This window comes from Cnephaeus nilssonii (genome assembly GCF_951640355.1).
Source record: "Cnephaeus nilssonii genome assembly, chromosome: 2".
Lineage (NCBI taxonomy): Eukaryota > Metazoa > Chordata > Mammalia > Chiroptera > Vespertilionidae > Cnephaeus > Cnephaeus nilssonii.
In genome coordinates, this window is record NC_137073.1 from 108,954,994 (window position 1) to 108,968,391 (window position 13,398).

At 43.8% G+C, this 13,398-nt stretch overlaps 1 protein-coding gene across 1 annotated transcript in view; it reads right to left on the minus strand.

Annotated features, from left to right (window-relative positions):
- Positions 1–13,398, minus strand: part of WDR70 (WD repeat domain 70) — a 171,312-nt gene that overhangs the window by 36,929 nt on the left and 120,985 nt on the right. Inside the window, exons 11-12 of the mRNA XM_079760670.1 lie at positions 3,547–3,646; positions 785–869 (exon numbers count right to left, since the gene is read on the minus strand). Of these exons, the coding sequence (XP_079616796.1) occupies positions 785–869; positions 3,547–3,646 (185 nt within the window). The remainder of the gene's footprint in view (positions 1–784; positions 870–3,546; positions 3,647–13,398) is intronic.

The window sequence follows — 13,398 nt, forward strand, 5'->3', positions numbered from 1 at the left end:
TAGGGCATGGAGGTCAAATTCCAACTCAGCTGCCTGAGAAAAAAATCTTTAGATGCCTCACTTGTCAACTTAGTAAGATAGAGATAACAGTGATCAGCTACCCACAGCAAGATGGTCTGAACAAATCCAGGTTAATGATGATAAGAAACTGGGCCTGACCAGTGTGGCTCAGTGGTTGAGCACCAACCTATGAACCAGGAAGTCACGGTTTGATTCCTGGCCAGGGTACATGCTTAGGTTGCAGGCTCCGATCCCCAGTTGAGGGCATGCAAGAGGCAACAAATCAATGATTCTCTCTCATCATTGATGTTTCTATCTCTCTCTCCCTCTCCCTTACTCTTTGAAATCAATAAAAATATATGTAAAAAAAGAAAATGGTATCTAATAATGCTTACTAACTATAAAAACTCGCTTTGATGATAAAGCATTCAAATTGTTAAAAGACAACAAAAATGTAGGCCTACCCTGTCATTTATACAATATTAAGAGAACAATCCAATCCCTTAAAATATTTTTGCTACCCCAAGACCTATGCATACATCCAATATATATACACAAACACTTGGACAAACATCATCGCAACTTCAAACAAAGTTTTACAGTCTGAAGAATGTGCAAAATGAAAAGGAAAAATAAAATGCATTTTTCAAAACACCTATCTCAATCACTCTCCAAATACCTTTTCTAGAAGATCTAAAAGACATATGATATAAACTAACACAGCGGTGAATAATTTCTTTTCTATTCTCTTATGCTTATCAAATATTAAGAATATGCTACTTACATTGGAAACATGGTGGGAAGACCCGAGGCTGAAAAAAGTGGCTTATTAAACTGTCGGATGTCCCATAATTTTAATGTATCATCACCTGATAGACGAATAAGAAGGAAAAAAAAAAAGGACAGTGAATTGTACAAAAAAGAACTAGTTCCCAGCGTAGAGCTTGCTAAACTTAGTGCACAGCCATCAGAAGGGAGAGAGGGGGGAGGATGGGAGGAAGGAGAGGCCCATAGGCATGTTTTCCTTTTTTAACTGTTTGGGGAGCTTGAAAGTGGTAGTTGCGAGAACGGTAGAAGATATATGATAATGCATTGGCCGTCAGAAATTCCTTTCCAGATGGCTGCAGCATCTGTAGGTAGAAGGAGCCCTGGAGAATCCACTCTAAGGAGTGATTTTAGAGCAGATGGTAGTTCCCTGTGGTAGACTTGAGCATAACCTGACTTCTTAGGAGGATATCAGTTTAACAGCCATCAGGACTGAAAATAGCTCAACTCACATCAGATTCTTTCTCCCTGGAGTGTGTGTGTGAAGCTATCCATTAACATTAATGAGGGAGAGCCATGGGACTCCCTTCCCTCCAGCCCAATGGACCTGTGGCTATCATTCTTCGCTTTGCTGGGGAGTACGACTGCTCCACGCTATTTAAAGTATCATGAATATTCTTTTAAGAATCACTTTTTTATATTTCTATAGGGCTACTAACTAATTCCCGACCATAACAAAAGCCAAAACCCATATAAGTAATGTCTTTGCTGTTCTTTCTCCCCGGTGTCCACAGCTGAGACCTGCTTCAACCCCTCGGGTCCAATACGGAATCAGGATCAGGTGCAAGCGAGGTGAGTGGAGAGTTCAATAAAAATCCCCACTCTCCCCAGCGACCCTTCCTCTGAGACCCAACTTAGGCAGGTGTGCTAGTCCTCAACAGGCTGGACTGGGACCCGCTTGCATTGGAAGAACTTTGCAAGACTCGGCTTTTTGCTTCAGTCTTTAAAAAAAAGGTTACATATTCTTCCTCATAATTTTCAATCAGTAAGAAAACATCAACCTCCATTAAACAGTTTAGCTAACCTGGCAGGTTCTGGAGCTAGTAGGAGCACCTTACAACAGCCTGGGGACTATGCTGAATAGACTTCCATTTGCCATATTCTAGATGCCCAGGAAGGGAAATGATGGAATACAGCATACATGCTGTGTCGACAACTGCTCGTTACCCAACAGCCACTACAGGATGGAAGGGGTGGTAAGAATTATCACCAAAATGACTGACTGAAATGGAATCCGTCCTACACTTCTAAGGGAGTGATTATCAACTAGGTGGAGGCTGGCCTATTTGATGAGAAAGTGAATTGTGCAAAAAATAAATTTCAGACTATGCTCCCTTCTAATTCATTCCCTCTTTCCTCCCCACTCTGCCTTGGAGATCTAGGTATACCACTCTAAAAAGGCAAGAGTGAATGTGAGGACTTCATTTAAAAAATCTTACCAAGGATTCAGAAACCCTCGTGGGGTAAGAACCACTGTTTATAAGTAAAGAGTATATACAGTCTTACTTAAGAGTTATCTTAGGACTCAAGTGGCAGTTTAGAATAGATGGACCAAAATACATATTTTATACTAGCACATATCCACCTTTGCCATGTGTACCATAAATAGAAAATACAGGCACATGTATTTTTTTACTTGGTTTGGTTATGTGAGTGATGTCATGGATAAAGCTTCTTTGAAGGAAAGGGACTCTGAATGGAATTCCTGGGGGTAAAAGGACCTGCCTGGTTAAACTGGGGGAGAGCTGTGCAAGTCCCATCGCCTCCTCACTTCCACCGCCCCCACACCAGGCTGTAAACTCTCTCAGGGAAGGAGCCTGTGCATGATGTTCACAGTTTATACCCATCGCCCAGCATAATGCTAGCTCAGAGCAGTCGTTCAATATATAGTAGCTGAGTAAGTGAGTGAATGACTACGGGTAGTGCTGCTAGATTAATCTGGCCTACAGAATAAAGACTAACTCCTCGACGTCATATTTTAGGGCATCTGTAGCATGGCTCCAACCTGCTTACCCTGCTGTTTCTTTTCTCTCCCCACAAATGGGCCTCGGTCCCGTCATGCCCTATACTTCCCCACAATGCTTTGGTCATAAGCTGCCCTCATTATTCTCTTATTTCTATCTATCAACACACAGCTTATCCTTGTGAGAAAGATTTAGCAAAAAATTAGAAACAACTTCCATTCAACCACATGAGTGTAGTTGAATATAATCTGACCATGAGGAATTGTGTAACTATTAAAAAATAACATCCAGGTATCCAACCTTTTTTTTTTTTTTTAACTGAATTGAGAATCTAAATGGAATTCCTGGGGGTAAAAGGACTTATACTGGTTAAACGGGGGATTAATGGTCAGCAAATAAAGATCTTGAAATACCAGACCCAGAATTATAAAATGGTATAAAAATGTAGAACATCATCTACAAAATTCCATAAGGCAGAGGCAAAGTCATCCTTGGAGGCTCCAAACTCATATGGAATTTGAAGCTAAAATAAAAACTTAGCACAAAGGTACATATTTTCTAAATTTTACTTGATACCTTTAAATAAAATAATATTGCCAGGATGGGCATGCATTTTAATAAAAACAATCAACCTGGCAAAGGTGCATTAGCCAAAACTAGCTTTACTAAGTGCCAGAATATTAGTGCAACATTTGTTAGAGTCAAATATGATCGTTTTATATATAGAAACACATCAAAAAGAAGGTTTTTAACCTACCTCCACGAGAGGCAAGGACATTACCATCATAGGAAAAAGCCACGCAAGAAGTGTCTGTACCCGGGTCATGAGCCTGTTTGTAGTGGAATTTAGGATGAACCTGTTTGAGAAGAAAGCCAAGTGTTAACATCGCACCTGAATTCAGATGAGAACATTTTTGTGGCAAGAATATTTCACTTTAGCCCTGACAGGTTTGCTCAGTGGTTAGAGTGTTGGCCCAGGGGCTGAAGGATCTCAGGTTCAATTCCTGTTCAAGGCACGTACCTTGGTTGCAGGCTTGATCTCTTGCCCCGGTAGGGATGCAAACGGAGGCAACCAGTCTCTCTCACATCAATGTTTCTCTCCCCCCACTCCCCTCTGTTCTCCCTAAAAACGTCAATGGAAAAATATCCTCGGGTGAGGATTAAAATTACATATATTTCACATTATCATCCATAAAATGATATATATCCATCTGTATGTAAAATATTAATGTCACCTGATTATGGTTTTCTTTACTCTGGGAAAAAGAATGTTTCAAAAAGCTTGCCACTCAGTTATCATTCAGTAACCAGAACAGGATTTTTAGGCATTTAAAAGATATGGGAGGGAAAATGACATCCAATTGCTTTAATAAGAGGCAAAAAAAGAGATAAGGTACCCGGCTGGTGTGGGTCAGTGGTTGAGTATCAACCCATGAATCAAGAGGTCACGGTTTGATTCCTGGGTCAGGGCACATACCTGGGTTGTGGGCTCAATCCCCAGTAGGGGGCGTGCAGGAGGCAGCCAATCAATGAGTCTCTCTCATTATTGATGTTTCTATCTCTCCCTTTCCCTTCCTCTCTGAAATAAATAACAATATATTTTTTAAAAAGAGAGATAAGATTTTTTTTTAAAAAAAAAGAGAGAATAAAGTGTCAGTAGAAGATATTTTCCAGACTGCCTTAGTAAGCTCAGAGCAACTAAAGAAACCACAGCCCCTGGCTTTTTGTTTTATACTTACAAAGTTTATTACATAGTTATTGGGACCATTTCTTATAGTTATCTGAAAGTATATGTAAATAAAAATCACACCTGAACATACTATTTACTAACCCAAAATATCACTGTATGCCTAGTAGACAGACACTGCACGTAGATGTAAGGCTTGAACCCTCTTTAATGTGCCTGCAGGATGATGCTGTTGTCAGTGATGATGATAACGATGATGACAGCTAACTAACTCTTTCACAATGCTTATTATATCCTAGCCACTGTATCCTTTTTTATCTTGCCTATTTAATTCTCACAACCACTCTACACAGCAGGTTCTACCATTATCATTTCCATTTTACTAAAGCACAAAGACTTGAGTACCTTGTCCAAAGTCGCACATCTAGTGAGCGGCACTACATTATGCTCCTCTACTAATATATGTTAATAGTCTTTTTAACTCCATGTCACTTCTACACAGACTTATAAAAGTAACTCTACTACACTAATCTTGCCACTCAGTTATCATTCAGTAACCAGAACAGGATTTTTAGGCATTTAAAAGATATGGGAGGGAAAATGACAGAGACAATAGTGTTGGCTGGTTACTGCTAAGTCACATGGATACCCTGCAGAGGGATAATGAGAAACGAGGGTCAGTAACAGTTAAAGACACAGTGTGAGAAGCCAAGGGCCACTCCAGTTGCTTCCAAAGAACTGCAGTGGGAGAGCAGGCACAGCTGAGCAACAAACAAGAGAGCTCTGGTAGTGGATTTATAGAGCTCCGGAGACATTTCCACGCTCAGCCAAGGCAGGTCTGGTATTCTGAGGTCAGGGCTCTCACTGGGAAAACCGGAGACCCTGGAACAAAGGAGAGGATACTTGAACAGATGCCCATAACATGCTGGATCTGCAGACCCCCTGCAACACTCACGGCTTCCAGAGGCGGCCCGCTCTCGCCTCGTAAGAGCTAGAACTTCCTTTGCGCTAGAAGATGCTCTAACTGTCCCACCCCACAAGGCAGCAGGCACCTTCTCTTTGGACCTGTCCCACCTCTTCTCCTGGCTGCTAGACCAATAACTAAGCTTGAAACCCAGCTTCATGCAGTTGGGGAAGTGGCTGGGGCCGAAAAGGGAGGAGGATATTACATACCAAAAGAGATGCAAGAATTAGCTAGCAGCTACTGGCAGGAGCCATCCACTAACCTTAAGCTTTCGATTTTGAAGATGCTAACTCAAGGGGGCTTCAATGTAAGACTAGATAAGCAAGATCTACTGATTTAGGGACACATTTTTAAACAAGGACAAACTTGCTGCTAGGATGCTATCAAAGGCCTGAAAAAGTGACACCCAACTGCGCTGGCAGATGACAAGGGGAATAAGAAGACTGGGAGAAGTGGGCATGCTGGAATGGATATATTGTGTCAATCCTGAAAACACAGAATATTATTTTTCCTGGGAGGGCCCAGAGAAAATGCCATTCACCAAGGCCATCATCCGGAATGCACAGGTGAGAGGGAGCCAGCAGCGCCAAGAACTTCAGTGGTAGCTCCCCTCCGCAGCCCAGGGCTAACGTCACAGAGTTTGGCCATTCATATCCATGAGGAAGATGAGGCCCAAAGCAATAAATCCAGGCTGCAGTGTTTAGTTGCTAGAAGTCAAAAGGCTACAATTAATAATGACTGACAAAATCAGAGAGACAACCATGGGGGCTTGATGTGTAGGGAATTGTGGGGATGGCTGACAAAACACTGCATTCCTATGGGAGGAGAGATGGGCAGATGACAAAATTATTGCTTCATATCTACAATCAAAAAGAGAACCAAATGGAGGAGCAGGAGGCTCAGGGTGATCACACCAATAAAAGTCACGATCCTTAGCTCTGTCTCCCTATCTGAGCCTATTTTCAGATCAGGAGCCTCCTGGCTACAGAGGTAGCCATATTCCTAAGAGAAAACACTGAGCTACTCAGTGGAGCAATGATTCTAGTCCTTCTAGTTCTACAGACTAAGAAGTGGTCCCAATTGTGGCTGTGCTGAATGGGGTAGCACAGGCAGAGCAGATTAACAAAGCCTAGCGGTGACTTTGACCAAGGACTTCCCACTGGCCTGGCCAAAGCTTTCTGAGAACTGGGTGGCAGCCTGAGCATCTTCCTGGCCAATCCTCCTTCCTTCCTTCCCTCTTTCCTTCAGAGGGATCAGCCCGGCATCACCATCTGACAGCCTCCCGTGGTTCCCCACCCACTTTGCTCTTACAAGAGTTACATACCTAATGCTGCCTTAGCTTCTGCTTCTCAGCATCCCAACCTCATCAAACAAGACACAAGCACAGAACTATAAAGGCATATACATTGGGACTTGCCCTCCTCTCGCTGCCTTTGGAACACAGCCACCTTGTGAAATGCACGAGCTAGCTTCCTAGGTGACTAGTCGTGTGCCCAGTCATCCCTGTAGCACCAGCTGACACCCAGCCAACAGCCAGACATTGGGGGAGGCCATCCTAGACCATCCAGCCCCGACTGAGCTGTTAGTTAACTGCAGATGCGATAGAGACCCCAGGAAAAATCAGCCAAGCCAGTTCAGACCAGAAGTACTGCCCACTGATCACAGAATCATAAGAAATAATAAATGTTTGGTGTTTTAAGCTACTAAGTTTTAGGGTAATACCTTATGCAGCAAAAGTTAACTAATGCAACATATATAAAGAATGTGGGCCGAAACCGGTTTGGCTCGGTGGATAGAGTGTCGGCCTGCAGACTGAAAGGTCCCAGGTTCGATTCCGGTCAAGGGCATGTACCTTGGTTGCGGGCACATCCCCGGTAGCGGGTGTGCAGGAGGCAACTGGTCGATGTTTCTCTCTCATCGATGTTTCTAGCTCTCTATCCCTCTCCCTTCCTCTCTGTAAGAAATCAATAAAATATATTAAAAAAAAAAAAAAAAGAATGTGGGCCTGGCCACGGTGGCTCAGTGGTTGAGCATCGACTTATGAACCAGGAGATCATAGTTCGATTCCCAGTCAGGGCATACGCCCAGGTTGCAGGTTTGATCTCTAATTGTGCAGGAGGCAGCTGATCAATGATTCTCTCTCACCCTTGATGTTTCCATCTCTCTCTCCCTCTCTCTGAAATCAATTAAAAAAAAATACTTTTTAAAAAAATGAAGACTGTGAATAGTGCCTAACAGACAGTAAACATTAGGTTAGTTTGTCCCTGTTATAAGTCGGATGATGCTACAGGAGCACTAATAACTTTTTAAGAAGGTGGACTCTCTCTCCCCCAACTTGGCATTCTACCAAATAATAACTAACATCAATTAGCCCTGCCACCCTATAATTCAAATGTATTCAACTTTTTAAAAATATATTTTATTAATTTTCTACAGAGAGGAAGGGAGAGTGATAGAGAGCCAGAAACATCGATGAGAAACAGCAATCAGCCGCCTCCTGCACATCCCCTACTGAGCATGTGCCCGCAACCAAGGTACATGCCCTTGACCGGAATCGAACCTGGAACCCCTGAGTCCGCAGGCCGACGCTCCATCCACTGAGCCAAACCGGTTAGGGCTCAAATGTATTCAACTTTATCATGGCTTGCTCTTCATATAATCACTACGCTCTTCTCTTGCCATTTTGTATCTGCCTGTGAGAGCACAGCTTCTCTCTAGCAGCGTTCCTTCATCCTTGCTGTGGCTGCTCGGCACACACAGCGTCTCCAGGTAGTTATAGTCTGTTTCCAACCAATTGCAGCCGTTTCTTCTATATGTCCTTTGACACCGAATAAGACAATGATTCTAGCAGACAATAATGAAGTGAGAGAAGAACATGCTTGGAAACATGGAAGGGAGAATTGCGTTTCTGTTGACTTTCTTAATGTAGTAAGATGAAAGCTCTTTCATCTCATTTCCCCACATTTCTGATCCTTCCTTTCAAGTAGGTCAGCCTCAGATTCTCTCTTTCCCAGGCACGTCATCTGAGTCTTGAGTGCAGTGTAATATGCTATGCATCACATACCATGGTTCTTTCAAGAGGAACATACTTAATAAATATAGCAAATGAAACTCTGAACTTCTGAGCATGTTTCAAGGAAACAATATATTTCAGAGTAACTTGACAGTTTTCCAACTTTCTAACTTTTTAAAAAAAGATCATTATTGTTCCAGCCAGGATGTTTTTCCCTTTCCTCTTTTCTTCCTTCTCTCTTTCTCTCACCGCCCTCCTTCTCTCTTTTTTTAAAGAAATAATTTAAAGACAAAAGAAATGACACCTGACAAAAGTTTCTGAAAATTCCATTCATCATCCCCCATAAACGTGTGGTAATGAGACTTTTGGAATTCACATCTACAGTGTCAACCACATTCACTGAGGGTCAATTATACACACAACACTGAGATATATAAATAGAGAGGCAATACGGAATTTTCTTCAAATGATGTACAAGTTGGGAAAAAGGGAGAAACACATTAAAAACCTTCATTTTTTCATAAAGCATTTACTGCATCAACTTTGAGCTGGGTTTAGAGGGCATCAAAATGACAAAAAAAAAAATGGCCTCTGCCGTAATGGGAAGCTCACATGTCAGAGACAGAGACAGAGAGGGACAGAGACAAAAAGAGAGACAGAGAACTAGGGAGAGTGAGCATTTATTTATGATCAGGGCTGAACTCGCAGCAGGGTTCTCCATTCTTAGCCCAGGTTCACTCTGTAATGACTGTGATTTCAGAAAACAGCTATGACTTAGCATTTCTTTTTCAACTGTGTTTGGCAAAGAGATAGCCCAGCCTTCATTCATAACTAGACAGTGTTGCAATCACATGCCTGTTTGGTCATCTCAGACCAGGTGACTGCAGTGTGTGACTACCTTGGGCTCTATCCGAGGACGGCTGGACGCTGCAGCAGCAGGAGACAGCTCAGCCACTGGACGTGTGAGCCACAGGCAGAACATGACGCCACTGCTCTGGAATCCCTGGCTCCCCATGTGCTTGCCACTTGGAATTCAAGGTGTTTACTTTAGTCTATAAAACAAACCCCTTACGGTGAAGGCACAAGGTACCTTCACATTAATCTCTCTTCTTAAAAACCCTAGCTGAGAGCAGTGGATGTACCAGTTAGGCTTCAGAAGTTTAGATGTAAGAAATGTCAAAGCCCTACAGAAGACCCACGCTTTGGGAATTTCAAGAAGGCGGGAAATAAAACTTTGGATACTCCTTTCTAATGTCTGGACATCATATAGAAACATTTAAAGACGGGGATATTATCTGATTAGACCATGTAATACCTGGTGTTTACTGTTCTGATTTTAAAGAAAGTCTATTTTTTTTCCTGGTGAGAAGATGAGGTTATACAGAATCTCATCTGCTCTTCTGTAGGTTCCAAATGAGGGCAGCGCCTAAATCACCAAGAGGAATGACTTCAGAGACAGCCCAAGCAGCTTCCCAGAGGGTGTTTTGTGTAACATCATCGCATCCAGGGGTAGGTGGCGGGTGGGGGTCGTTCTGCAGCCAAGGAAGTCTGGGAAACCAGAGTTTATTTGCACACCATGGCCTTGTCTCGAGATTCACAATGCACATTAGTGTATTAAAAGCCAGAGTCTTTTAACTAGTAGTCTCAGAATAAATCAACTTCTTTAACATGTCCCAAGCTTATTTGACTCTGGAACCTTCCCCACACACACACCCACCAGATAGTACTTACTAACACAGATAGAACTAACATTTTCTGGACCTTAATTGGGAAAACACATATTCAGAACAAGGGTCAGTAAACTTTCTCTGGAAAGGGCCAGACAGTAAATATTTTAGGCGACTCACTTCTGCCTTTGTGGCATGAAAGCAGCCACAGGCAATATATAAAGCAACAGATGAGGCTGTATTCCAATAAACTTTAATCACAAAAAGAGGTGGCAGGCTGGATTTGGACCACAGTTTGCTGACCTCTGATCTAGAGAGAACAAAAATCTGAGGAAGAAACACTCTATCTGTAAAGCCATTGTTACATAAACTATAATGATTTTAACTTGTGTCACTAGTGGTGGTGGCGATAATACTGACAATGACAACAGATACATTTATTGAACATGCTGATCCTTAGTGCAATGAAATGTATGTCTTCTAATCTCATTCTTCAAACAAGCCTCCGGAGGTATGTAATTATTATGTCATCCTATATAATAAAAGCATAACATGCAAATTGACCGCACAGCAGAACAGCATAATGACCATCCAGACGACCCTCCAGGACCACGCTATGACACCCACTGGTGCCAGGCCAGCCAAGGCAGGTGCGATGTGATTGGTCGGGGGGCTTGCCATTGCCCCATGATCGCCCCGCAGAGGGAGGCCCGGGCCACTGACTGGCAGGCTACAGCAGGTGGGCGGGGCCTCCCTCTACAAGGGAAGCCCAGGTCCTGGGTGCTGGAGGGAAGCCGGTGCAGGTAGCTGGGGCAAGGAAGGCCTACTCTTGCACAAATTTCATGCATAGGGCCTCTAGTTTAAAAAAAAAAAAACACACAAAAAAAAACCTGAGGCTTAGCAAGGTAATTTACCCAAAGACATATGACTAGTAAACCATCAGAGCAAAAATTCAAACCCTGATTCCAACTTCAGAAACTACTCTTCACTAAAACACCAATTTATTTATATGTATTTTATGTGTGTGTATTATATACATATTTACCTGTATTTTGCATGTGTTTAATGGGCACACATGCATACACACACACACTGCCATGTTTCACCAGGCTTATTTTGGATTTGTATAGATTATCATCATAATGGCCCTCAATATATTGTAAGTACAAGGAGAGAGATGAATGATATGAAATGACTTTCTCCTTCAAACTACCTAACATATTTTTTTACACTAATAGGGATTTCGGGGGTGGGGTGGGGGGAGGGAGTGGAGTTGGGAAGGGAGTTCTATTACAAATTCCACCAAAGGCAGAAGCTAGCAGTATTTTATCCATACACGGGCAGTAAATTTCACAAACCAGTCATTTTTCACCCACCTCTAGTCCCAGTCAATGGAATCTGGTACATGATAACAGCTAACATTTATTGAGCGCATACTATGGACTAGATACTGTCCTAAGTGCAAGGTATGTATTAACCCCTTGAATCTTCCAATGGCCTTATTAGGTAAGAATTATTATTGTCCTTGCTTTCCAGGGAGGGCATGGAGGTGCAGAAAGGCAAGGTTAATTGCCCTAGATCAGTGGTCAGCAAACTCATTAGTCAACAGAGCCAAATATCAACAGTACAACGATTGAAATTTCTTTTGAGAGCCAAATTTTTAAAACTTAAACTCCTTCTAATGCCACTTCTTCAAAATAGACTCGCCCAGGCTGTGGTATTTTGTGGAAGAGCCACACTCAAGGGGCCAAAGAGCCGCATGTGGCTCGCGAGCCGCAGTTTGCCGACTACGGCCCTAGATCATGTGGCCAGTGAGTGGCAGAGCCAGGATTTGAACCCAGGCAACCTGGCACCAGGGCCCGCACTCTTACCTACTCACAGCTCTTCTGACTCCAGGCTCCCCCCGCTCTGATTCCCATTTGCACCTAAGCTGGGCCTGAGTAATGAGGCCTCCTTGCTCTTTCCTGCCTAGGCCTGTCCTCTCCCCCACCCGCTATGGAGTCTGGAGATGAAAGGTGAAGGAGTGCAGCAAGAGTGAAGTGGGGATAGTGGGTGAGCCCTGGCAACAGATAAAACCATCGTCCTTGACTCAACCCAATCCCAGGCCACTAGCTAAACAGTCCACAAGCACAGGTTGATTAGCCTTCACCAAGATCACCAAGAGCCCCTGAATTAACTTAAAACTTGGTAAACAACACAAGTTACAACTGGCAACGAAGAAATCCCACAATGGTGTGGCTCTCCTTGGCTGCTTTGCTCGGTGGCACCGTTTTTCTCCCATCTTTCCTCTGAAGTCGGGGGTAACAGGGCTTAGGATGTGAGCCTGTCTCTACCACATAAGACACACACATGGGAACACAAGTGCAGCTCTCACTTCAGCTCTTCAATTGAAGAGGAACTTGAGAGCCACCGCGCCAACACCGGAAGCACAGCGCCATGGAATGACCTGCCTAGACAGGAGGGAAAGCCCGGCGGTGCCCCCCTTTGAAGTCCAGCTGCCTGAGATTCACTGGCAGCCGCCCTTCAAAGAGAGCCGATGCTTCCTTCCCTCAGCCTGGCCGCCAAGCTTCCCGGGCAGCTGGGCAGATTTAGCCACTCTGCCCAGCTGTCTGTGAACTCTGGCAGCCAGTTCAAGTGAGGGATAGAGAGGTGGTGGAGAAGGGAGGGGAGGGCGAGGAAGGGGTGGGGGAGGAGGGTGGCGAGCCCAGTGGCGCCAGGGCAAAGAGGATGCTGGGTTTCCTTGGAGCCAACCTGATCAATGTCAGTCAAAAAGCGAGCTTCCAAGGGGCACATAATCCAACTCCACTACAAAGCAACTTCGGAGAGACCAGAGAGGTCTCAAATGCACTTTCCTTCCAAAGCTGAGGGAATCTCAAATGTACCCTTGTAAAGATGGCCCAGCTGCTGCAGAAAACAGTCTAATCTCTACACTGGGAAGTAGGGGACAAAGCTAAGGTCAAAACCAACAAGGCACAGCCCTTCACTAATTCTGATTTTCCAGCCACGTGAGTTTACGCTTCTTGGAAGATTTGGGGGTTGTTTGCCAGTGTGTTGTGGCAACCCTTCTGTTCCCCTGGCAGCCAATAGCTGAAGCCACTGTCTGTGTCTGCGCCTGTGCAGCAGATGCTTGGAGAAGATGGGCTCGTTGAACATAAACATCGCCCATGTGCTGTTGTGTTTATCCTCTGGAGCCCCAGGCTTGGAGTGGAGAGTAGTGAGTGCTATCAGCTGCAGGTGTAAAAGGGATGAGACCAGTTCTGTTAGTGACAACAAACTTT